Here is a 25,317-nt window from a genome sequence, read left to right as displayed (position 1 = left end):
CTGTGTCATATAAAATGAGGAGCCTGCCACCAGTTTCAACTATCCAACTATTTTTCAGTTTTTCCTAATTTTCAACAGCCATGTTCTGAAGAATAGAATGATAGTTCTTAGCCTCCTGTGTGATCCACCTTTACTACTTAATCTCCTTTGAAGCTATTAGTTTGAAAATGAAACTGTAATGTCTATTTGTTTTCACAATTAGATACTGAATGTGGTATAACTAAAAGTATTATGGCTGTAGATATAATATTACCAGTATTACACCAATTACAGTACCCCACATATGCTATTCAATCAGAGAATAGTGCTGCAATTGATCTTGGAAGTCTTCTAATCCCAACCCCCTGCTCAAGGAGGAGACCCTATATCATTTCAGACAAGTGGCTGTCCAGTCTCTTCTTAAAAACCTCCAGTGATGGAGCATTCACAACTTCTGGAGGCAAGTTGTTCCACTGGTTAATGGTTCTCACTGACAGGACATTTCTCCTTAATTCCATATTGCTTCTTCCCTTGATTAGTTTCCATCCATTGTTTCTTGTTTTGCCTTCTGGTACTTTGGAATAAGTTGACCCCTCTCCTCTTCTTTGTGGCAGTCCCTCAAATACTGGAATATTGCTTTCATGACACATTGAGTTACCGTAATTGTTGCAGAGCACCATGTTATAGTTTTTTGCAAGTGCTTGAAAGGAGATGTAATACAGGTAATCCTCAACTTACGATCACAACTGAGCCCAAAATTGATGTTGCTAAGTGAGAAATTTGCTAAGTGAGTTTTGACCATTTTACGACTCTTCTCACCACATTTGTTAAGCGAATCAATGCAGTTCTTAAATTAGTAACCCCGTTATTGAATAAATCTGGTTTCCCCTTTTGCTTGTCAAAAGGTGGCGAAAGGGGATCGCATAATTCTAGGACACTGCAACTGTCATAAACGTCAGTCACCTATCAAGCCTCCGAAAGTAAATCACACGATCCTAGGGATGCGTCAATGGTCATGTGAAAAATGGTCATAAGCAGAGGTGGTATTCAGCCGGTTCTCTCCAGTTCGGGCGAACCAGTAGCGGTGGCTGCAGAAGGTTCCACCCACCCATCCCAACGTAATGCAGAAGGTGGTGCGCATGCGCAGCTGCGGCATGTGCAAGTGAAGCGAGTGTGCCCGCACTCACATTTGCGAATCGGTAGGGAAGGTAAATGAATCCCACCGCTGGTCATAAGTCACTTTTTTCAGTGCTGGTGTAACTTCGAATGGTCACTAAATGAACAGTTGCAAGTCAAAGACTATCTGATTTGTAGATTTTGCGTTCAAATCTTGAAAAGTCCATTGTCCGGCTGTGTGAGGATTTCTAGAGAGAGACAGAAAAATTATTACAGTAATAGATTGCCTGGCAATGCACGTTGCCTGTAATGAGAGGCTTCTACCAGAAGGCTACGCTCCAGACTTGGATGCTTCAGGCAAAAAATAAACCATCTCCCGCACCCAGCAGCGTCCACTCCTTCTAATGGCGCTGCGTGGCAGCCAGCTCTGTCTGTATATTGCACTCCTTCCGCTAGGGGTCGCGCGCCGCTTCTAGGGAAGGAGGGCATACGAAGAAGAGGCAATAAAAGTCTCCAATCCGTCACTGGGCGCCGCCTACCAGCTCGATAACAAGAAACCAATAAACGTCGCGAACGTATGTACATCCATCTGTCTGTCCTTCTATACGTCTATGCGTGTGAGTGTGTGTGTGTGATGTGCGTGATGTGCTCCTTTCGTCCGGGATAAACCAATCGCAACTGCTTGGGCGCGGCCGCGGGACCAATAGCGAGGCGAAGGAGCCACCTCTCAACCAATGAAGACGTACGCAGAACTCTTCGGAGGGGGTTGGGTGAAAACACCAATGGGAATCCGGGGCGGGACCTTGAGGATGAAAGTACCAATGGCAGGTGGGGAGGGGATAAAAGAGGAGGGGCGGAGGCGTTCGAGGCCAGAGACACGTACGATTCGACTAGGACAGCCGTGCTGTTGTAACCGCGACGGGACCCGTTTTTCTGCGGCGGGGTAAGAACACGGCCTCTTTCGGTTTCCGTTCTTATAGCAACCCTGTGACCATCCCCTCACACCCACCCGCCCTTCCTCCGAGGCGTCTTTTGTGGGGTTCCTCCGAAGGCGTCAACCGTGCCCCTCCCCCCTTTGGACTTTCCCCTTCTCCCAACGAGGGGGGGTGGTGGCGGGAGAAGCGGGGTAAAGAAACGGGACCGTCCCGGCCTGCTTCGGGCCGCCCGGCCATTATTAACGTTCCTGCGTTCTGAGCGATAACGTCATAGAGATATCCTACCGGCCCCCCCTTCCCCAATAGGGTCGGTGGGCGGGAGTTTCCTCGGTCTCGGGAAGGCAGCCGCCTTTGGCGATCAAATCCCGGCCTCCGGAGAAGAGGGGCGTGGGTGGGGTGTTTCCAAGGCCCTCGGGTCTACCCAGGGGCCGAGCAGGAGTTCCGTGTTGCCAAAACCCTCGGGGGGCTCGTGGCATGGGAGGCAGGGAGGGAGGCTGTGCTGAAGAGCTTGGCTGGCACCTAAAATGGTGTTATATCTGATGTGAGAAGAAAGACGCCGAATCTCGTCCTAAAAGGCTGATAAGACGACGGCGAAAGGCAATAAGGAGAACAACAATGCAACATAAAATAATATATAATATGGAATTATAATATAATATCGAATAAATAATATAATATATACTAATGCTGGATGTCCGGTTTCTGTGGCGTCGGTTTAAAAATAGGCGTCGTCTGGTTTCTTTCGGTTTTGCTGTCGCTATTCGGCTACGCGGGTTTTTTAGGTATTCCCCCCCCCCTTGCCGTGTCTAGTTAAAAGGAAGTATTTTGGGGGGGGGGAGGCGTGGGCTTTTATTTTTTTGGCTATGTCTTCGAACAAGTGGAAAAGCTTTCATTAAAGAAGAATGGTCCTGCTGCCTATCCGAAAGTGTTTTTGCTGTTTTATTGCGTTGGCGATTTGCCTCGCTGCTGCTGCTTCTGCTGCTGTCGTGGTGGAAACGAAAAACAGGTTTTATGCGAATGTAGGCTTGTTTGGTAGGGGGAGGGTCCAGAAAGGGGAAGAGGAAGAAGCCCAGGTAAAGGGGTTTCTGGGTCTTCTTCAGGCATCCCAGATTTTCCTCGCGGGACTCTTAACTAGCAATGTTGCAGTCTGGATTTTTTGCTTCCACCAGAATGAGTTAAAATTAAAACTTCAGACCTCCTCCTTCAAGCAGAGAAAGCGGCAAGGTATATGCTCACTAATAAGTTGGAATAGTTTTGAAGGATTGGAGGTTTAGCCCAGAAAATAACGATCCTGAATATTTTTCGGTATAATTTTGGTTTTTCTTTCATGGAATAGAAGTTAAGATGGAATTCTAAATATGGTGCTATCTAGCAATGCTCCTCAACCTTGGAAGCAGGACATTAGTTCCCAGAATCCTTAGCAATGGCCTTTACTGACTGGGTAATTCTGGGTATGGAGACTCATACCTGATAGGTGTCCAAATTGAATAAGGTAGCTCTAGAGCAAATTCCTCCAACCTTTATTGTCCTTCATGTTTTTTTTAATAAGCATTGATTACATTAGTTGATGTCTTCTAGTTACAGATGTATCTGAAAGTCATCTGTTTGATGCATTCAGAGAATATTTAGAGTGAGTTAGACCTTGTTGTTTGTACTGTGTTTTATTTGTGAAGGAAATGTTCTGAAACAAATGAATTCTGTAATGTGCACTAAAAGGGACAGGCAAACAAAGGAGAATCAATAGTAGGTTGGAAGATCCATGTCAGGTAGCTATAAACCACAATGTCTATTGGAAAATCTGAACAATATAGGCAGAAATAACCTTCCTATGTTTCTATTAGTTTATGTTGGACTCTATTGTGAAAGGTACATCTGTGGACATTTTATTTGTTTTTCTGAGTAAATAAATTTATGCTGCTTTATGTGTAAATTGTTATAAAGTTTCAAGAGTAGCACTGGCATGTTTCTTGAATTTCAGTTATTTCATGAGTTGTCATCAAGTTGGATACTAAATTAAATGATCTTCCACACACTTTGGGAGAGTCAGATTTTAAAGCCTGTGCCTTGCATTCTGCTTTGGGACAGTATTTTCCAAAGAGAACCTGCTGTATGACCACTAGTCTGCATCAAGAAAAACTTAGTTGAATGATGTGAGATTTGTCTGATTTATAAGGAGGGCACAAACAACTGCTCAGCAGAGTTGGCTTTTGATGAGAAATTGAGTTTTTAAAGGTAAATAGTTTGCTACACAGGGGTTAAAAGTGTCAGAATGAACTTTTTACCTTTAGTGTTTCTCCCAGCAGAGCCTGTGCAGGTAAACTGGCAAAACTATGGCCATGACCACACACTGAAGTTTCCTTTTTTTTGTATGTGTATATGGGAGATTGATAGATATCCTCAAAAAGGTTGGGGCTTCAGTCTTGGTGCTGTAACTGCCATTTGACTATTTTGACATTCCTCTACCCAACATACATGTGACATTTGGTGTGAACCTTTTGGAGGTGGGACATAGGATCAGATGAGTTTTTCAGTTTTTCTTTGTAAGATACTAGTCATAGGAGTTTCCTATGATACGTCTCCTAGCTAGTTCAACAGACTCCTGTGGCAACAAGATGACTTGCAGTACACGACTTCAAACCTAATTGGCTGGCTTTCTGATGTCATAGTGTTGGAGGAATGTACAAGGTCTCGGTTCATTGTGTTACATTTCTCTTTCTCCCTTGCAATTTGGTGCTGTGAGGATTGGGGGACAACCTACTCCCTGCTTCCATCCTCTTCTCCACTCTTTGATAGCTAGTAAGTTCCTGTTTGTGGATCATAATAATGGAATATGGAGGTGTTTGTAGAATTGTAATAGAAATTCAATCTGGCAGGTTGGGCATGCTATGGGTTTCATTAGCCAAGGTAGGTACTAGGAGGTGTATCTTCTCTGCTATAGTCCCTGTCCTTTGGAACATTCTCCCCTCAGGACTGAGGATTACTTCAACCCTATTGGCCTTTTCATAAGGCTTTGAAGATCTAGATTTGTGCCTAGGCTAGGGCCTCAAGACTGTAAAGAGTCCCATTTTCTAGTTATATTGATACCAAGGATGATTTTTTTTCTCAATTGCCATATATATTTAATTTGTATTGTATTGTAATTGTTTTACCTGTTTGTTTGATTGTTCACTGCCCAGAGTTACTTGCTTGAGATGGCAGCCATAGAAATTGAATAAATAAATATTAGCCCTTGGTAATTAAAGGTCATATGTGTGGCTAAGTATTTCTGGTCATTTATTTAAAAAATGCTAGGGTTCCTCTCTCAAGAACAAACTGATCCTTAACTTAGATTACAGTGAATGCTGCCAAGCCTGTTTGCCATTCTCTAGTGGATTTCCTTTCCAGTTCTATACTAATTTATACTAATAAGTTGTCTCTTTGGATGTACGTGGCTAAGGAAGAATTTCAGAGTCAATATACTTGTTGAATGTGTTCTGCTCTGGACTTGAAGTGTAGGCTCTAATTGTTGCTTCACAGAACATTCTTGATCAAACTATGCTGCTAGATAATATGCACTTCATATTTGGGTGTACAGTGTTCAGTGATGGTATGAGTTCTATTTTACACATTCTAATCTGGTATTTTGTAGTATTGTTTATTAAGTATTGTCTTATAGTTTATTTTGGATTGCCCTTATCCAAGCAAGCTACCAACTACCTCATAAATATTAAGATAAAGTCATTTATCATCCAAAAGACATGCCTATGAGATTTTAAAGGCAAAAGAAAGATTGGACAGGAGTAATGAGATCATGGTCATTGCTCAGAATATTTTAATAAGATTGCAGTTCTTCTGATTGTACTTACACAAATAGGAGGGAAGTTTTTGGATACTATTGGGATCTGCAAAAGCTAAATGTAAATATTAAGTAGAAGCCTTTCCATTCAATCAATAGTTAGCATTCTTTTGGGCAGGCATGCCACCATCCTTCTGTGTTCCTTCCCAATGGCAGGGTTTGTTTTTTTTCCTTCAAATTCAATCATCCACAGTCTTACATCTTACCCAGGAAAATTAATCCAAAAATTATTGTACTTAGTCACCATTCTAAAACTGACAAAATTCTTTCTGTAGGCATGTTACATAGAACCTCATTTCTTTGCATCTAAGCAACCCTTGGAGAGTTTATAAAGCCATGGCCCGAAACTGTATGTAGCTGTGTACTCAAGCCTCTCTTTTTTTTACTAAGGGCAAGACTCCTTTGAGGATAACCAACCTCTGTAATTTTTACAATGTTATCCTAATAATTTTCCCCTTGTGTCTTTTCCCAAATAATGGTACCTTCTCAGTAACCTAGTCCAGTGTTTCCCAAAGTGTGGTACGTGTACCCCCAGGGGTACGGTAAGAGTTTGGTGGGGGTATGCGTTGCACCGGAGTTTGGTGGGGTTCACATGGGAATATCACAACAGGAGAAGATATCTTTAATGTTATGAATACATTTATGCAAGAGAACAAAATTGATTGGAATAGATGTGTTGGAATAAGCACAGATGGAGCAAAAAGTATGGTCGGAATTAATAAAGGACTCGTTGCAAGAATTCAAAATGTTGCTCCAAATGTCATATCCACACATTGTTGCATACACAGAGAGGCTTTGGCAACACGTAAGATGCCCGCTGATCTACAGAAAGTTCTGGATGAAAGCGTGAAAATCATTAACTACATTTTTTTATGTAGTTATGAGGGGTACTCAGCGTTACAAAAATTATAGAAGGGGTACACATATGTCAAAAGTTTGGGAAACACTGACCTAGTCTGTGATTCATAATTTTCACATTACTAGATCTGATGTTAATGCTGAAAGAAAAATACGTTAACGTAGAGGAGGTGTACATGGCCTTTCACTTTCTCAGATTTCTTTGTGATCTTCAAAATAGCTGAAGCCATCTTGTTTTTAAACGATGCAAATTAATTTTCATTATTTATATTGAAAGTTAATTTGCAAGATGGATGGGTTTTGCAGAATGGGGAAAAATTCAATTTAATTATAAGCATAATATATTCAATCAGAGATGGTCAGCGCCTTGGGGAGCAGGACCAGAATTTTTTAAAACTCAGATGTAGATAACTAATACTACCATCTGTGATAAATGGAAGTAGAGATGTGCAGTATGTCTTTAGCTGAAAACAGCCATTTTGAATGTTGCAAGCGTGAAAAAAAACCTCAGCTGTTTTGAGTAGCATCACATTTGGAGTGGGGCATGCTGAACATATTTCTACCTTGAAAAGTTGCAGCCTTCAATGGCCATTTTAATTGTTCCAAGCATGAATCAAAACACATGTGTTTTGAGAGTTTTATCTGTGGGTAAAATAAATAATATTCCATTTCAGACACAGCCATAAATGGACTGCTCTCTGTGAACAAATGATCTAAAATGTAATGTAAAAATTCTTTCCTATATTCTCTGGCTAAGTGGGCTCAAAGAACACTAATGAAAACCATTAGTTACTCCTGCTGTGGCTAAAGCTGCTGGAAAAGTATAAGGCTTTTTGAAACATAAAGGATGCTTATTGAGAGCTGTGAGTCCCTTGGACTGCAAGATGATCAAACTGGTCAGTCTTAGACCAGATCAACCCTGACTGCTTTTTAGAAGGCCAGATCCTGAAGATGAAACTCAAATACTTTGGCCACCTAATGGGAAGGAAGGACTCACTGGAGAAGAGCCCAATGCTGGGAAAGATTGAGGGTAAAAGAAGAGGGGAACCACAGAGAATGGGGTGGCTGGATGGAGTCACCAAAGCAGTAGGTGTGAGCTTAAATGGACTCCAGAGGATGGTAGAGGACGGGAAGGCCTGGAGGAACATTGTTCATGGGGTCGCAATGGATCGGACACGACTTCACAACTAACAACATTAAGAGTAATCCTGAGCTTTACAGGTTCTTGTTTTTCTCCTTACTTTTCACATGTGTCAGTAGTGAGAAGTGCTCACTAATACTTTTTTCTGGAATAGTTTCAGCTTTATGCTCTGTTTTGCAGAGAGTCTCCTTCCCATTGCAGAAATCTGTATTTCAAAATGTTTCCCTAGTCTCGGATCTTATCCAACCTCTTCCTTGAATAGCTTTTGGCTTCCGGAAGAACTGGGTGCTAAGTGGAAAATGTTTCTTCCACTCTTGTGTGACCTATTTTGATGCCCTGATGTTGAGTCATGTTATCTAATACAAGCACCTAATACCCAAATTACACGCTGTGTAATTTTCAGGTTCAGCTTTCCAATTCAGGTTGTTCTTAAAGTGTGGCTTTTGATACCTCAAGACAGACTTCCTTTTTTAGAGCTTTTCAATGTGATTCCCCCCCTCCTCCCATGTGTGTTCCTCTGATAAATAAAGACCTTGTAAATGTAGAGAAATATAAGAAGATAGAAATGTGAGAGTAAGCTCTCTCAAGATTAAAGGCATTTCTTTAACACTAGTGCACCTTGCTAGCAAATACAAACCTATAATGCAAACTTCTTGCCAAGCCGGATCTTCCTGCCAATCAGAAAATACGTAAGTATTTAGTCACTGGACTGGTTCTCCACATAACTACGGCCATTCTTTGCCATAAGGTTAGACCAACTAGTTAAGAATAACCTTTGTATGGAGGAGGGTAGAACTGCTTGTATTGTTGAGTAAAATGCTCATGCTGCTCCCCTGAGTAAGTAAAATACCTGTGCATGTTGTTACAGAACAGAACAGTGGGGTGGAATCCCACCTCCTAGAGAATAGTAGCCCAACATATTGGCCTTGACTCTCAAGCTGGGAGGGCTGCCTTTCTCTAACTCCACCCCATCCTTTCCTGGGAAGATCATTAAGGAGGCTAATGTTCTTGCTTTCCAGCTGCTGAGTTGTGAAGCAAGGCTCCCAGGTGAACACAATTCCTCTAGGAGGCTTTAGCTAGCCTTGCAAGAGCCTGCAATAATTGCACCATATACACCAAGCCAGTTTGGGTGCCTGCGGAGCGGTTGCAGTCTCTGGATTTTTCAGAGTAGGACAAAGAGGAAAAAGCTTGTGGGTTAAGTATTGGACGAGCTGGTGAGGCTGAAGGAGAAAGAATCACTTTTAGCAGCGGTGCTTCAGGAGTTTGTTTACTTAACCTGTGTCTTTTGGGTAAGGTTCGGATTGCATATCTTATACTGTAGCTGGAGATTGAATTGATGGAAACAGGAAACTACATGGAGAGAAAGATATAAATTAGTCTGTGTAGAGATGTGTTTTGTGTAGGAGTATGCAGATGAAGCAAATTTATTTTTCTTGGACTTGGAAAATCTGTTTTCTGCTTCAACATACCTTTAAGCTACTGCTTTAACTTCCCTGTTCTCTGATGTTGCTGTGTTTTTTTTTCCTTGGTAATGATTATTAATTGATTATTTGAAGTTCCTTTTATCCAGAGTGGGGGGGAACCACAGGAATTCTGCAGAAGTGCTACCAAGAAAGATGTAAGGGGGGGGGGGGTTTGATGTCATTTTGAAATTGCACTTATGGACTGAGGGTGCTGCTTAATTTGAATTGAACAAGCAGGTGGGAGGAGCTTGTCTATAAGAAGCAAAGTAGAGATTGAACACACCAATTCTAGGGGCAAAAATCTATTTAGGTCTTCTCCCTTTAACATGGCCTTCCTTTCCCTTTCTGCAGATTGTGTGTTTTGACATAGAGAATTGCACCTCACCAACTAGTGCTATGGATGTTTTCAACAGGAACATAAATTTTGATGCCCTTTTCAAGTTCTCCCACATGTGAGTACCTGTCGCCTGCTTAAACGTATTCTGAGAGGATTCAGTTTCTTTCTTAGATGTTTAAGAACAGAGATGTGAGGTTAGGTAGGCTTCATCAACCATGAAAGATGGTGAGAAGGCTGGCAGGACCTGGGTTTCTGATGCCAGACCACCTCAGCTTTTCTGCTTTTTTGAGAAAAGACTGTGGATTAAAATCGTCTTTGCTTTTCCAAAGAGGGCAGAGCTATTCAAAATGGCTCTTGATTTAAATGATATATTGTGCCATAGCCTGTTGCCAGAATGATGTGCTGTGCAAGTCAGAACTGCATATCCTTGTACATTCGCACTGCATTTCTGTATGACTAGACCCCTCAGGTGTTTCTAACTGTCCTTAAAACCTTCATATCTTTGGGAAATACTTGGTCCCCTCTGGAAGCAATATTTCAACACTAGAGATTCTGAAGTAAGGGATTCTTAGTGATGGTGTCAAGAAAATGTAAGCAAGTTAGATAATGACTCTGTGTGGTTTATGATATAGCTAGGAGCTGGCAAATGATCAGTTTGGGAATTGCTGTGCTTCTAAATATTGTGTATCGGCTTAATTTTCTTCCTTCATCCCTATAGCTCTGCATCAACTCAGCAGCACCTGAAGAAGGTCTATGCCAGCTTTGCATTATGTATGTTCCTAGCAGCGGCTGGTGCTTATCTCAATGTGGTAACTCAGGTGGTGCAGGTAAGAATTCGAAGGCATTTCTCTGGGATGATAGATAAGCTGAAGGTCATCTTGGTTATTGAAGGCTAAAAGCCAGCAGGAAGACTGCAAAACAGTACATCTCAGCTAGTGGAAATAAGCAGGATTGTATCCGTTTGAGTGGTTCTCAGCTGGTGCTCCATGACTAGATGGCATATTCAGTGAAATTCTAAGCCTTTAAAACTTTCCACAAACCTATCCCAACAAAAAGTCTCTAAATAAATACATGTTCTCAGAGGTCTTTGTTTCTGTTTGAAAGAGCTTTTTGTTTCTATTGTGAAACTCAAGTGAGAGGTGGGACTATAGATACGCTGCTCAGAGTCCTGGCAGTGAAAAATTTTCCATTATCAGAATCACTTGTTAATGTTTACATTTAAACTAAGCCCTACAGTAGTTAATAAAGTTTAAATTTGGAGAACGGTGTTCTAGTTTCCATTTCAGGTTTGGAATATCTTTTTGCTAGACCTTTCTCTACATACCTGTGTAGGATACCTACATATCCTACTTGCAGAGTAGAATTGTTACAGATTTCACTGGTGCTTATAAAATTGCCATAACGGAAAGCTGATGAAAGTCTAGCTATGTATTTAAAATATTTAAGATTGAATGCATTCATGATTAAATTTAAAAATTGAACAGTGACAGAATTTTCCCTTCAAATAGACCTGCTATGCAAAATACTGATTCCTTGTTTCCTTTCCAAATCTGCATGGGGGAAACTGTTCCGATGACCAGAATTTTCTTTAAAAGAGGGGGAGATGCAGCAAACGGGCTTAGGTTGAACTGGGTCTTTCTTCTGACCAGCCTGTGTTAATCTCTGTCCTTCCCACTTCGTTTTGCAGTTTGGACTGCTGACTGGCCTGGGAGCATTAGGCCTTATGATTTGGTTGATGGCCACACCCCACAGCCGAGAAACTGAAGGGAAACGTCTGGTTATCCTGGCAGCCTTTGCTTGCCTCACTGGTATGTGCAGGACTGGAGAAGGGAGAACTGAGGGGGGAGCAGCAGCAATTTAATACTCCACATATGCAAATGTGGAATTTCCATAAGCAAGAAAGGCATTGTTAGCTGCTTCCTCTTGCTGGGGTAGTGGGAGCCATGCTGTGTAAGGGATGAAACGGTGCCATCAGGGCCATCGGAGGACCTGGCAGAATGGTAATGATTGAGGGTGAAAGCATTGGGAAACTTTACTCCATGCATGAATGCAGCTACCTAGTATCAGACTACAGCAGAATGGCTCTTGTGTAATCCTGTGTCTGAAAAAGAAGCCAAATGGTTTTCCAGCCAAAAGGAAGAAGGCAGCACTTTTATAGCATTTATAAAAAAAAAGGGGGTCCCTCCCTATCTGAAATGACACCGAGCATCTTGTCACTTTCTGAATGTTTTTGTGTGACATTTTCCCCTCTCATGTCTTTTATGAAGGGAATGCCTGTGTAATCCATAACCTGTGTCTTTTAAATATGTACATGTAACAAATGGGAAAAGTATGTATGTGCATACACATGAGCAAGAAACTTGTCTCTGAGGCTACATTCCTTCCCCCTCCAGGAGTCAATCTGGGTCCTCTGCTGGAGATGTGCATTGCCATTAACCCCAGGTAAGGGGAAACTCACCAGTTTGCTCTATCCTTTGCCACTTTTCACTTTGAAAGTGAGAACCAGATATCCTGCCCAGTAGTAATGGTGGGGGCATACTTTGGGGCTGTTACTAAGCTCTTCCCGTTAAAGCATCTGGATCCTTTCAGAGACTTAAAAGTCAAACCCTTTGAATATTTCTAAAGCAAAGTCTGATCATTCATAGCTCTGAGTCCGTCCTTCCTTCCCTCCATCTCTTCCTTAGGCATTCATTCTTGTCCCTTCCCTCCCTACAGCATCATCCCAACTGCTTTCCTGGGCACAGCAGTGATCTTCAGCTGCTTCTCCCTGAGTGCTCTCTTTGCTAAGCGCCGTGCCTACTTGTATCTAGGGGGTAAGCAGCACCTGCAGCAGCAGCAGCAACCACTGCTCACTTACATTCGAAGAGGCCGGGTTCATTTCGATTGGCCTTTTTTGCTCATTGTGATTCTGTTCCTTTTTTCAGGCTTCCTTTTCTCTGGCCTGTTCTTGATGCTGCTGTTCTCCCTGGTCAACATTTTCTTGGGCTCAACTTGGCTCTTCACGGTGAGTGGCTGCTGTTTTCCTGATCTTGTCAGTTTGAAAGTTGATAGCAGCCCAAGCCCCTATAGCAAAGCTGCCTTTTTGACTTGCAACTGGCCTACTGGGAACAGCCTGTTCAGATGTGCCCAGCTTCCCTTTTCTTTTAGCTTATTATTAGAAGGGCAAGATGTGTGTTGCATTAGAGTAACAGATTTGGAGATATATACAGATTGCAGTATTACATTCTGTAATTGTGGCTGCAGATGAGTACAATAATTATGCAGACATCTGATTATACAGACACCTCCGGCATTGGAAAGCAACCTTCTGTGAGCTTTAGCTATTCTGAGGTTTTTTTCCCCAGGTACTTTATTGGCTGCAGTGTTTAGGTACACAAAATAATAACAAGAAAGCTATTGTCAAAAACAAAAATGGAATTAATGCTGACATTGTGAATAATGAATTCATTGCCTGATGCCACATTCTGCTCTAATTCATGAAGAGATCTGGCTCTGTATATATTGAAGCCGGGAGCTGACACAGAATCACTTCGGGCTTCTCAGTAGGATGCACGGCCAGGCTGTGCCATTGGAGTGATTTTGTCTAATTGGCTTTCTTCTTCCTCCAGGCTAATCTCTACATTGGACTTATGGTTATGTGTGGCTTTGTGCTGTTTGACACTCAGCTCATCATTGAGAAGGCTGAGAATGGAGACAAGGACTACATCTGGTGAGTGTGTTGGTGACAAGCCTAGGGCTTGTGTAAGAGAGTTGGAGAAGAAGGAGCTGCCACATGCGATAAGGCTTTGCAAGTGAGGAGACACAGAAGAGCTTCTCCATTGGGTTCAAAATTAAAGAGACTTCGCTTGGAGGGAAGCAGGGAGGTTAAAAGCTTTGTAGTGGAAAAAGCCAGAATTAAATACGGAAGGAAGATTTCAAATGAACTCTGGCAGTAGAAGATGGTACACAAATAGTTGATTATGAATAAAGCAATAGAGAAGAGGGTCCGGCAAAGCCTCCCCTTTGTAATTTTAGGGCACAGTTGTCAAATTCAATCCTCATGTGACATATTGTGGCAGTTTTTACCTTTCCGGAGCTGGGGTGGGTGTGACCTCTGTGTGACGCATCTGGCCCATGGCCAGTTTGACACCCCTATTTTAGGGTATAACTTGATGTACAACACCTTTCTCTTTGTGCTAGGCACTGCGTGGATCTTTTCCTGGATTTTGTTAACATCTTCCGGGAGCTGATGGTCATCTTGGGCATGAATGAGGTAGGTCTGCATGCACAGGGATGTCTCTGATGCATAGCCATTAAGTGGCCAAGTGCATCATCTCCCATAAAGACAAGCAAGAATCCATGATTACAGAGTTCAAGCGCAGGGTGTTTCCATTGAGAGGCAGATGCTTTGGGAGAGAAACTTTCTTCTACTTGGCAAAAGCAGGTGGCTTCTTACCCTGACTTTTCTAAATGAAAAGTCCTACCTCCTGCCTAGAATGCTCCCGCTTCTTTTCGGCACATAATCTTTTTTTATTGCACATTAATAGGACCATTATGGTAAGTGTGTTTAGCTGGATCCTCCTCCCGTAGGCATATGTATCCAATATAAGCCCCCCCAAAAAATTACAAAAATGGGGAGGACTTTTTAAAAATTATATATATAATAACACAAGATATAAAATTATTCAGAAAAAAGTGACCCCGAATAAAAGATTGAAGAGTAAGTCATCAAAAATGAATCAAAGGAAAGCTTGGTCTATATGCATAATGAGCCATGCAGGAAGTAAAAAAGTAAAGAGATGAAGATTCATTAAGAGTAGGAAATGAAGATGGAGGAATAGGAAGGCTTGGTTTCATGCAAAGTAGTGAGAGGGACAAGATGGAGATGGCACATTATCAATGTGAAATTAACCTCCCTTGACAGCTGGGCCATTCTGGAAACAGGCACTACCATTGACCATATGCATGTTTCAAAGTCCATCTTCCCAACTGAAGCCACAGCCTTGCCCCGTTCAGGCTTCATTGCTTGCTCATTCAGCAAGGAAGAACTATTCAGCAAATTGCACTTTCATACTATTTTCAGGATAGCACACTTTTTTTTGTTGCAAGAATTAAGGGAGAGCGGGTGAGAACTTTTAAGTCTAGCTGTGATATAGATGAGCAAACACCAGGTTTTTACAAAAGGTTCTCTAGTCATTAGGATGGCCTAAGTTCATCACATCTTTCATCCAAGTGATCACCAATTTCTCCAGGGAGGGGTTTGCAGAATTGGGTGTATATGGTTGCATCAGTATTCTAACCTAGAATAGAACAAATACCTATTTGACTGGCATGGGATCCCAATCCAGGTCATCATATCCAGGAGCTCAGAGCACTGACAGTGATTTTTTGTTTTCTTTCAGAACAAGAAGAAAAAGGAAAAATAAAGTGAAACCAGATGCCTGAGTGGAGATTCCCGTTTCTTACCCCCCCCCCCTTTGCCTCTTTCTTGCTTCCATCCAACTTGATCTTCATTAAAGGTGCCCCCTGTTCTTCTGTGTGAATGAGAAGCATCTGTGACATTTTCATACTTTGTGGAAATTGGATTTTTTTTCCCTTGGGTTTTTTTTTTTTTTTGAGCCTCTTGAAAAAGCTAACTGGCTGATCCTAATGCTGGAGTCTGGCTTTGCCCCACTTCTACATAAACACATATCCCACTTCACTTTTCTGACTATCAGAGTTCATATCTGTATTATTGGTAATGACATGGCAGTTTTCACTGGGGGGTGTACCATAAGCCCCTTCCATTTTTCTATTCACCTCCAATCACATTCAAATTGCAGTGAGAACAGAGCAGAGCAGGGGAGAACTTGCCTCTTGCTGGTGCCGGTGAGGCTCTGAAATTGTTTTGAAACATTTGCCTGATAATAAGGCCGACTTGTCTGCAGGGGTTTTAAAGAGATGAAAGTTGCTCAAGTTCCTTCCTCTAGGATGGGTGGAGGGGAGAGAGATACAAAGCTATATAAAACTCTAAATTGCTGATTGAAAAACTCCTATTGGAGATCTGTGATCTGATCCATCGTGCTAACTCCTCCACCCTCATTTTGCCACTGGTTAGCAAAAACTAACTTGTGCAGGTGAGAAATTCTTGTCTGGCACTCATCTCAGTTTTTAGCAACTGCTGACAGATTTTTGTTTGTTTGTGTGTTTTCGTCTTTAGATAGGTGTCAGTGTGGTAAGGTTTGGTCTGGTTTAATTGCATTCCTGATATTTAATTATTTGAGTTCGCTGAGGAGGAGGAGGATGAACCCAGCACTTTGAACTATTAATGGGACTGAGCAGCCTTGGTCAGCAAGATGTCAGGGTGACATGTGGCTGCCTCTTCCCTTTTAACATTGGGAATGAATCCTACCGCAAATGGCTTGGAGGGTATTGTCTGAATGTTGTATAATGGGAATGGTATTCCTACATCCTGGAGAAACTGGGATCAGTGTGCACATGGTATTAAAAATGGCTCCCTCTACATGCCCATTAAGCTTTCCTTGCAGCTAACCAGATAATGTTTCTCCTGCTCTTCTTGGCATCTGAAGCCAGGCTCCAGTTTTGCTTGCTTGAGAAAACAATTTTTTTTTACTTCCTCCGTTCTTCATCCCTCCTTCCCCCTTGGAATAGTGCCAAGAACTAAACTGCAAGAATCTACTTCATAGAGACCTTGTCTAACAGGGTTTAATAGAATAAACTCTGTCGCTCTTTGGATGGCCAGCCCTGGTTGCATTCTTTAGCCGCCTACTGTGAAGAGACAGGGTTTTTGAACAAAAAAACAACGGTGTTTTGATTCAAATAAAATTTACATTGTCTTGCTTTGTATGGGAAAAATATTAAAATAAAAATCCTCAAACTTTATCATGTATCGGTTTTACTTTCACCTGCAATCGGTAGTGAATTTTGTGTCCTCAGGAAAACTCTTCAACTTGTTTGAGTTCACACTGAGATTGTGTGTAGTTTTTGTGCTCAAATAGAACTGGGTCCCCAAGGGAGTTAGTCATTTTAGATTCAGGTTGGCCTGTTGGCTACTTGGTGATGGAGAATCTCTGGGATCCAGAACAAGTGGGCCCTCCCACGTTTGCCTGTATGCTTACGGAAGTTGCAATACCTGCAACTTCTTTCTCCGTACTTTATGACAATATCATTGCTACCTCAGGTCGGGGAGGCACAGTTTGGAGATGGGGAATTTAGAAAGCAGCTGTCATGAAATCCATATAAACAATTTAAAAAAGCAATGGGGGTACCCTTTTATGGGCTGTTCTCATCTTGCAGAAGCCTTACAGCAGAGTTTGGCATTTTCACCATACCATTAATGGTGACTGGCAAAAGCTTGAGATTCCCAATGAAGACTTATGATATACTGTGGGATTCTCTTTCTGGTTCTTGAGGTTATAATTAGGCCACTGGTGGGAACTTTCTGATTTCTAAAATTGTCTAATTTCAATGAGTAAACTTGGATCCAACTAATTGACCTATCTCTGTTGAGGCCTCTTGACTATAACTGCATCTCTTCAAATGGGTAGTGTAGAGGGAAAAGGAAATTGAGGGAGGGGAAAACACGTTTGAAAGCTGCTGTTACTAAAGCTTTATTCTTATTTTTTTGTCCACCCATCTCATTAAGAGGCAACTCTGGGCAGCTTTCAACATTTTATAATAAAAGCTGCTCTGGCCTACACGATTTTGGTTTCCTAATGCTGTCTACTTTGAAGTAGCTAGCTAGTAGCTACATCTCAGTAATGGAGACAAAGCATGCTATAGAAACCTGTGAGATAAAGCTAAGCACTGCGACCAAATCCAATATTGGGTCTGTCTCATTGGATGAGTAATTGCAGAACAAGATCCATGTGGTGAAGCATGTGGAAATAGGTCTTACAAATCTCATTTTTTCTGCACTAGAAAAACACTGATTATAGAAAAGGGAAACATTAAAGGACAAAAAAAAACAACAACCCCAACTGGAATTAGCAGGTCTATACTGGTACAGGTAGTCCTCTTAATCTCTGTTAAAGAGAGACATTTAAGAGTTTTGCCCATTTTACAAATTTTCTTGCCACAGTGAAGAGGACTCTGTTTTCCACATTGACTTTGCTTCTCAGAAGTCACAAAAGACCTTGGGACACAGCAACGGTCATAAGTATAAACCAGTTGCCAAGAATGTGAATTTCGATCACATGACCATGGGGATGCTGCAAAGGTCGTACCTGTGAAAAAGGTCACAAGTCCCTTTTTTCATTGTGTTGTAACTTTGAACAGTCGCTAAGTGAGCTATTGTAAGTTGAAGATTACCTGTATCGAAATTAGAAAAATGAATAATTATGGGTGTCAAGAAGGTTTTGTTTGCATCTTATGAGCCAGTTATTTCTTTGTGGCAATTTCCTGGTTTCCTGCCCCTCACACCAAGTGGAGGTGACGGAAGGAAGAAATGGATTCAGTTCCCTAGCAGACGCAATAGCCACCTCAGCTCCCAAGTCAGTGTGAATAGAGAACCATGATATTTTCCCACCACCGCAGTCCTGTACCATCCCCGGAGTCCATTTAATCACCCGCCTATGCTTCAGTGACTCCACCCAGCCACCCCATTCTCTGTCGTTCCCTTCTTCTTTTGCCCTCAATCTTTTCCAGCATTAGGCTCTTCTCCAGTGAATCCTTCCTTCTCATTAGGTGGCCAAAGTATTTGAGTTTCATCTTCGGGATCTGGCCTTCTAAAGCGTAGCCAGGATTGATCTCCTCTAGAACTGACTGGTTTGATTGCCTTGCAGTCCAAGGGACTAGCAGGAGTCTTCTCCAGCACCAGAGTTCAAAGGCCTCAATTCATTGGCCCTCAGCCGTTTTTATGGTCCAACCTTCAAAGCCATACATTGCAACTGGGAAAAGCATAGCTTTGACTGGATGCACTTTTGTTGGCAGGGTGATGTCTCTGCTTTTTAGTAAGCTGTCTAGCTTTGCCACAGCTTTCCTCCCCAAGAGCAAGCATCTTTTAATTTCTTGGCTGCATTCTCTATCTACGGTGATCTTGGAGCCCAGGAAAATAAAATCTGTCACTACCTCCATTTCTTCCCCATCTATTTGCCAGGAATTGAGAGGGCCAGATGCCATGATCTTAGTTTTCTTAATGTTGCATTTCAAGCCAATCTTTGCACTCTCTTCACCTGCATCAAGAGGCTCTTTAGTTCCTCTTCACTTTCTGCCCTTAAGAGTGGTATCATCTGCATATCTGAAGTTGTTGATATCTCTTCCGGCAATCTTAATTCCAACTTTTGATTCATCCAGCCCCACCTTTCTCATGATGTGCTAAGCTAACCCAAATCCTTCCACCTACTATGACAGGCAAGGCAGGGAGAGGCTTGCCTGAGGTTGCCCTGACCACAGTGCTACCCACTTATATTTGTGCGTAGTTCTCAAATGAGCTTACTAATTGTATTGTTCCCTCTCGGGCACAGAAAGCAGAGGTCTGGTGCTGTTTTCTGCAGGGGTAGCTATCCACAAGGAGCTGAACTCCTTCCTTACCTTGCCCTTCATCTTTTCAAGGCTAAATATACCCCGTTCTTTCAATTGTTTGTTTTAGGACGTGATGGCTAGAAACCTCTCTCCAGGTTGCTTTCCAATTCCCGCCCCTTTGCGTGTTAATAATGAAAAAGTGTCTAGCAAAATTAAATATTTTAGAGGCTTTCAGCACCCCAAGAACCTACCAAGAATGAGCCAGGCAGTCAAATCAGAGGTGATGTAATAGAGGACAAGAGTGCAGGTCTCCCTCCCAATTTTCCCCTCAAGAGTCCTGCTCTGCTCAAACCTCACTGCTATTAACTCTGTTGCTGAAATGGTCTCCAAAGGAAACCAACCTGCTTGCAACCTTGGTCACCAAGCTGGCATTTACTGGATGGTGATGCAAGGGCTGTGCAATGCAACAATGCTATTCACACTTTAGAGCACTAGGCGGTGCCAAGGATCTGCGGAAAGCCAGAGCCACGGAAGCAAGGGGGGGGGGGAGGCCTTTGGCCACTCCGACAATAATGCCATTAAGCCAAGCTTCTTTTTGATGCCTTCACTGGAAGCTTTAAGCTTTTGTAGGACTCCTGTTGAGTCCCTGGATGTAAGCCAAGCTTTCTTCTATTCCCCTTCCAGTGAAATCTGCCTTCTGCAAACTTAAGCTAATTACAAAACTCTGATCTAGGTCAAATGTCAACATCTCTGCAATTAGCCTAGGTCAGTAGGAAGCCGGTGGCTCAAGTACTTTAAACAGGCAGGTTGCCTATTTCTATCCATGCCCATGAACTACACAGAACGCCATACTGCAAGAGTAAAACATACAACCTACCTAGAAAAGATTCTGGATTCAATTCCTAGCATTTCCAATTATGCCAAAAAAACCTTGTTTTCAGAAACCTGGGAGATCCCCAGCTAATCTAGTAATGTGGTGAAGCCTGAATACAAGATAGATTCCAGTTTCCCTCCTGTTGGGAAAATCCTAGTTCCTTGTCTTAAGGCATAACTGTTCCATTTCTGATTTCGATTCAATCATCACTGAAAGCATGCACTGAGGAGTGTAAGGAAAGTTAAGCTCACACTGTGTAAATATGACTGTGACTAAAGCTAACATTTTGAGTGGATACTATTTCCTTGAATTACATACCTAGGCATGGAATCGGACAGTGGTTAATGCAAATGGATTCTCCCTGCCTTTTTCCCCCCCCGATGGCCAAAAACTATTTCCAATGTTGCCGATTGATACTGCAGCATTGGGAAGATAAATGTATGGCCTTTTTGACTCAATGAATTGAAGAGCTGATATCATTTGCAGACTTTGTATGGACAAGCCCAATGTAATATGGAACCCCTTTATACAAAACACAGGTGGAAAAGAATGAGTTATATAAGATATATTAGAAATTAGTATCTATGTATTTGAATCACATTCACGTTAGGTAAGTATATATAAAAGTGCAATTGTTACCTGTAAATAACAGTTGACTGCCGATCAGAAAGGTCGGCAGTTTGGAGGTTCGAATCCCTAGTACCGTGTAACGGAGTGAGCTCCCATTACTTGTCCCAGCTTCTGTCAACCTAGAAGTTCGAAAGCACGTAAAAATGCAAGTAGAGAAATAGGAACCGTCTGGTGGGAACGAAACAGCGTTCTGTGCGCCTTTGGTGTTTAGTCATACTGGCCACATGACCACAGAGATTACTCCGAACAGCGCTGGCTCTTTGGCTTTGAAATGGAAATGAGCACCGCCCCCTAGAGTCAGAAATGACTAGCACATATGTGCAAGGAGTGGAAAGCCAGCTACAGGCCATGATACAGTCCCAGTGGAACAAGGCCCTCGGATTCTTTGCCACCAGCGGCACTTTCCTCCAGCCTTCGCCCAAAGCCCCGCACCAGGAGGCTGAAGCAAGCCCCAAGCTGAAATTTCTCTCCCCCCCCCCAATCTGCACAAAAAGACCCCGAAGGGGGAAGGCTCTCTGCAGCAACACAAATGTTCATTGCACGTATCCGTCCCAGGGGCCGTAGTTTGATGACCCCTGATTTAGTGCAATATAAAAAATGCAAAAAAAATTTCTGCAGACCACCAAAAATTTTTCACGGACCATCAGTTGGTGAGCGCTGGTTTAAAGCAGCCCATTTTCCTTGGCTTTCACAGCTGTCCCACACAACTGGCATGTAATCCTAGGAAAAGATGCATTCGGCTTCATGCGTTCTCCAAGCGGTGCCATATGCGTGCACCATCACATGTTGCTCTTCAGATCTGCTCAGGTCTATCATAAATCATGAGTAGCCTCTGCAAATTCATTCCAAACGCCCAAGTATTTCAGGCACACATTCCTCTTTTTTTTTTAAACCCCTTTATTTTTAGGAGATTCAAGACAACAGACAGCCTCATTTCACAATAACTTATATAAATAAAAAAGGAGCCAAAGACATCTTAATATTTTAAAATATATCGAAGTAAAAAAAAAAAGACAACAAAAAGAAAGACTCATCAGGAGAGGGGGGAGGCCTGTGCACAGCAAAATAGCACCATCTAGGGAACCAACACAGCTCCCCATAGAAACAAGGATGGGGGAGAAAGCAGCTGAGCTGCACAGAAACCAGATCAGCAACATTAATAACTTAAATGTTTCTTAATTAAAAAAAAAAGTTACACAGAAAGGGGGCAAGGAGTGAAGACCCAAACTATCTAACCCAGACATACAGTAGCTCTGAGGTTCTTGTTCCTTCAACTGGATTTGGGAACAAGGAAGGAAAGGAGGGACCATTTGATGAAATACAATGAGAGAAAAGCGAACCTACTCACAATTATGATGCTTGTCAAGAGGGGCTCTTCTCGTCAAAGCATCCACACCCCCTAGACATCAGTTTGGTGCCCCCAGCCCACCCCCAGGCAGCCACATGCTTGAATGAAAGAAATGGATGGAAGGCCCACTTCACTCCTCTTTCCCGATGGACGGGAGTCCTGGTTTTGGCAAAATCTCACATGCTTTTTTTTTTTTTGTCAAGAGGTGGAAGGAAGGGCTTCGGTAATTTGCTAAGGCAAGCACTGCACTGCCACTGAGGTAAAATAGGGCAGTTTGGATAGATACAAGGATGGGAGAAAAAATCTTCCCCTGGCAAGGGCATCATAATTAGCACACCCCTCCCAGCCTGCAAAAGGGAGGTCAGGGCAAGAGAGTGTTTTGCTGGTGCAAACTGTGAATTGGAATCACTTACCCTTCAAGGGAATATACTCTCTGCTTAGGGTACCCGGGAACCCACAACAATCCTCTGTTATATTTTTCCTCCACAGCGAGTCCACCTAGTTGAATAATGGACCAACAAGACCAATTGGACTCCCTCCCATCCGCAGTGCTTTCACCAACGGGGATACCTACTTAAATGTGCAAAATGACACAACCCCAAAGTTGATCAATGCCATTCAACCGGATGGAGATGCCCGCAACCACTTTCCATCCTGCCCACCTTCTCTTCCCTTTCTGTCTCTTTTTTTTAATAGGCAAGTCAGGTGGCGCCCTGCTGAAGAAGTCCCATCTCCCTGCTTAAGAATGGACAGGGAGCTGGTGTGGAAGACACGTTATGTTCTGGTGCAGGCCATGATTTGGTTTAGAAGAATCGAGCAGGATCCTGTGGGCAAGAGCTGGGCCCTGAAAGCACCAGGCAGGAGCATGTGGCAGTGTGTCAACCCAGGAAGTCAATGCCCTCGTTCTTCCTCAAGATGCTCTCAGCCCTGACTGCCACAGGAGGACAAGCTGTCATAGAGAGAGTCACTGAGGGACTCCGAGTTCTCCAGGCCCGGCTGGCCCTCTGGACCCATATCCCTGGAACAGGCTTCTGTGCTGCCCTCTTCACCCACGTCAGAAGCACTGGGGGTTCGGCTGCTGCTGGTGCTGAAAGCCGGGGAGGCCTGAGGTCCTTCTGAGGATGCCCGTCTTCTCTCGACTACATTGCAAGCCGAGCCCTACAGAAGCAAAAAGATAGAACTCTACTCAATAGAAGATAGCCGGGGAGACTGACCACCCTGGTTTTGATTTTGCTCTATTTCTGTTTTACAGCTATTGAGAGCCACGTGAGGTGTGGCCAAGAGGGCAAGGAGGAGCTCCACAACTGCGTTTTGTATTTTCAACACAATGGGGGGGGGAGGGGAATTACAGTATTTTTCAGAGTATAAGATGCATCGGAGTATAAGGTGCACCAAGATTTTGAAGAGGCAAATTAAAAAAAAAAAGTTTTTGCACTCTGCAAGCCTCCCCAAAATGGCCCGTTTTTTGCAAAAACAGACTGGTTTTTTTTCTCCCAAAAGTGGGCATGAATAGCCTTTAGGAGGCTTGTAGAGTGTTCGGGGGGGGGGGGTGCCCCCCCAAATGAGCAAAAATGGCCCATTTTTTGGTAAAAAAAAAAGGGCATGTATAGACTTTAGGAGGCTTATAGAGTGCTCCTGGGGATGGGAAGAATTGAGCAAAAAATGGTACGTTTTTCGCTCATTTTTGCCGTCTCTAGCCCCCAGGAGCACTCTGGAAGTCTCCTAAAGCCTACGCACGGCCATTTTGGTGAAGGGGCAGGGTTTCGGGAGGCAAAAAAAATGCTGTATTCAGTGTATAAGATGCACCATTTCAGCCTCTTTATTTAAGGGAAAAGGGTGCATCATATACTCTGAAAAATACGGTAGTTCCTTTTTTTTTTCATTTACCTCATTTAACAATCACTCTTTCACCAATCACTTGAACTTGGGACAGTTGGTGAACGTGTGGTACTTAACGACCAGTCTTCAAAGCTTTGGCCGGCTCAGTGCCCTCACAGTCACACAGTGGTGATCTAGTTGCTCAGCAACCGGCCCAGATTTCCAACTATTGCGGTGTCCCATGACCCCATGATCACAATTTGCGACCTTCCCCATTGGCTTCCCACAAGCAAAGTCAATGGGAAGGCCAGCAGGAAGTCCAAAAGTGGTGATCACTTGAGGTCCTTGTTTAGCAACCTGCGGTGATTCACTGAACAATGCTAACCGGGAACTAGCAGCAAGGACACATGACACTGCACATGATGATTGCAGCTTTTAGCCACGGAAAAAATCTCATTCCAATTACCGAAGTTAATTGAGGAACCTCTCCATCTCTTCAGTTCCTGGAAAACCTAGAAACTAACACAGCAGCCAAAACAGTCTAATTGTTTACGTATTGTATTGCGATTAGGTTGTTATCTCACATTTTTATATAGAACTCATGGTTGGTAACATACTTAACATTCATTTATGGATTTCGTATTCTGTTTGCATGTTAAAGAGCCTCGTCTCGTCGTGAACTTGCTCCTTCTTCTGCCCTAAAAGCTGAAAGCGGAGCCATTGCTTTGAGACAAAGAGGAAGGAGATGCCGTTGATAACTGCTCCCTATAGCATCACCTACTGCGTGATTTTGCAAAGATGTCTAGCATGACTAGAACCACTCAGGAAAACAAAGCTGTCTGTGAGTTACTTAACAACAAATCTGTCAGTGCTGGTTACTATCTTCATGCTCCCTTGTGGATAACATCAAAAGCTACTACAGTGATTCTTAGCTTCACAAGCCCTTGGTAAACCAACTGCTGTCTGAAATATCTCTGTTTTGCAGTGTGGCATCTGTCTGCCTGCTGCCTTCCTTCTCCCCCCCCCCCCCCAAACTCATCCCTGACCCCTACCATTGCAGAGCCATGGAACTCTTCCAGCCTGTCAGAAGAGCAGAGAAAGGGATCCATGCCCGCTGATGCTTTGGCATTAGGGAAAGTCCAGTTCTTGCCATGTTGGATACGCCGTGGATTGCTGGCTTCGCTGCAGAGATCTGTGTAGGAAAAATCAGGAAGTCATTACCAGTGAGCTGAGACCAACTGCTTTGGGACAACACAACAGAAACACTGCGAGTCTGGATCAGACCGGGTGAACGCTTTGCATCTTTTAAATGCTGAATGAATTATTTTTTAAAATAATAGGTTTACATTTTATGATATTTGATCCGCCTCAGGAATAGGATTCCAAATGACATTGTACATTCCTGCTGAAATGACCTGCACAAATTGGTGACAAATATTCAGAAAGTAGGGTGAACATCCTGGTTTTTCTATTAGTTAAGGACAGAACGACTTAAGAGTCTTCCTTCTGTTTTTTTCATACTTCAGTATCTTAGAAATACAC

General features: G+C 42.9%; 2 protein-coding genes across 3 annotated transcripts in view; one reads left to right on the top strand and one right to left on the bottom strand.

The window, feature by feature from the left end:
* Positions 1-1,930: 1,930 nt before the first annotated feature.
* Positions 1,931-16,525, top strand: TMBIM6 (transmembrane BAX inhibitor motif containing 6). Of its 2 annotated transcripts, XM_032209406.1 has the most exons (10): positions 1,932-2,038; positions 9,679-9,779; positions 10,383-10,491; positions 11,352-11,472; positions 12,058-12,106; positions 12,380-12,477; positions 12,589-12,668; positions 13,273-13,373; positions 13,844-13,916; positions 15,046-16,525. In XM_032209406.1, the coding sequence occupies exons 2-10, from the start codon at positions 9,724-9,726 to the stop codon at positions 15,067-15,069; spliced, it is 711 nt and encodes a 236-aa protein (XP_032065297.1). In that variant the 5' UTR covers positions 1,932-2,038; positions 9,679-9,723; the 3' UTR covers positions 15,070-16,525. The 2 variants fall into 2 exon arrangements, with proteins under 2 accessions (XP_032065296.1, XP_032065297.1); XM_032209405.1 differs by lacking the exon at positions 15,046-16,525 and having other exon boundaries at positions 1,931-2,038; positions 13,844-14,302.
* A 4,949-nt stretch (positions 16,526-21,474) lies between these two features.
* Positions 21,475-25,317, bottom strand: part of NCKAP5L (NCK associated protein 5 like) — a 28,740-nt gene continuing 24,897 nt past the window's right edge. The window contains exons 12-13 of the mRNA XM_032208523.1: positions 24,828-24,967; positions 21,475-23,115 (exon numbers count right to left, since the gene is read on the bottom strand). Of these exons, the coding sequence (XP_032064414.1) occupies positions 22,879-23,115; positions 24,828-24,967 (377 nt within the window). The 3' untranslated portion in view covers positions 21,475-22,878. The remainder of the gene's footprint in view (positions 23,116-24,827; positions 24,968-25,317) is intronic.

Source organism: Thamnophis elegans, chromosome 2 (genome assembly GCF_009769535.1).
Source record: "Thamnophis elegans isolate rThaEle1 chromosome 2, rThaEle1.pri, whole genome shotgun sequence".
Classification (NCBI taxonomy): domain Eukaryota; kingdom Metazoa; phylum Chordata; class Lepidosauria; order Squamata; family Colubridae; genus Thamnophis; species Thamnophis elegans.
This window is presented reverse-complemented; position numbering and strand designations above follow the sequence as displayed.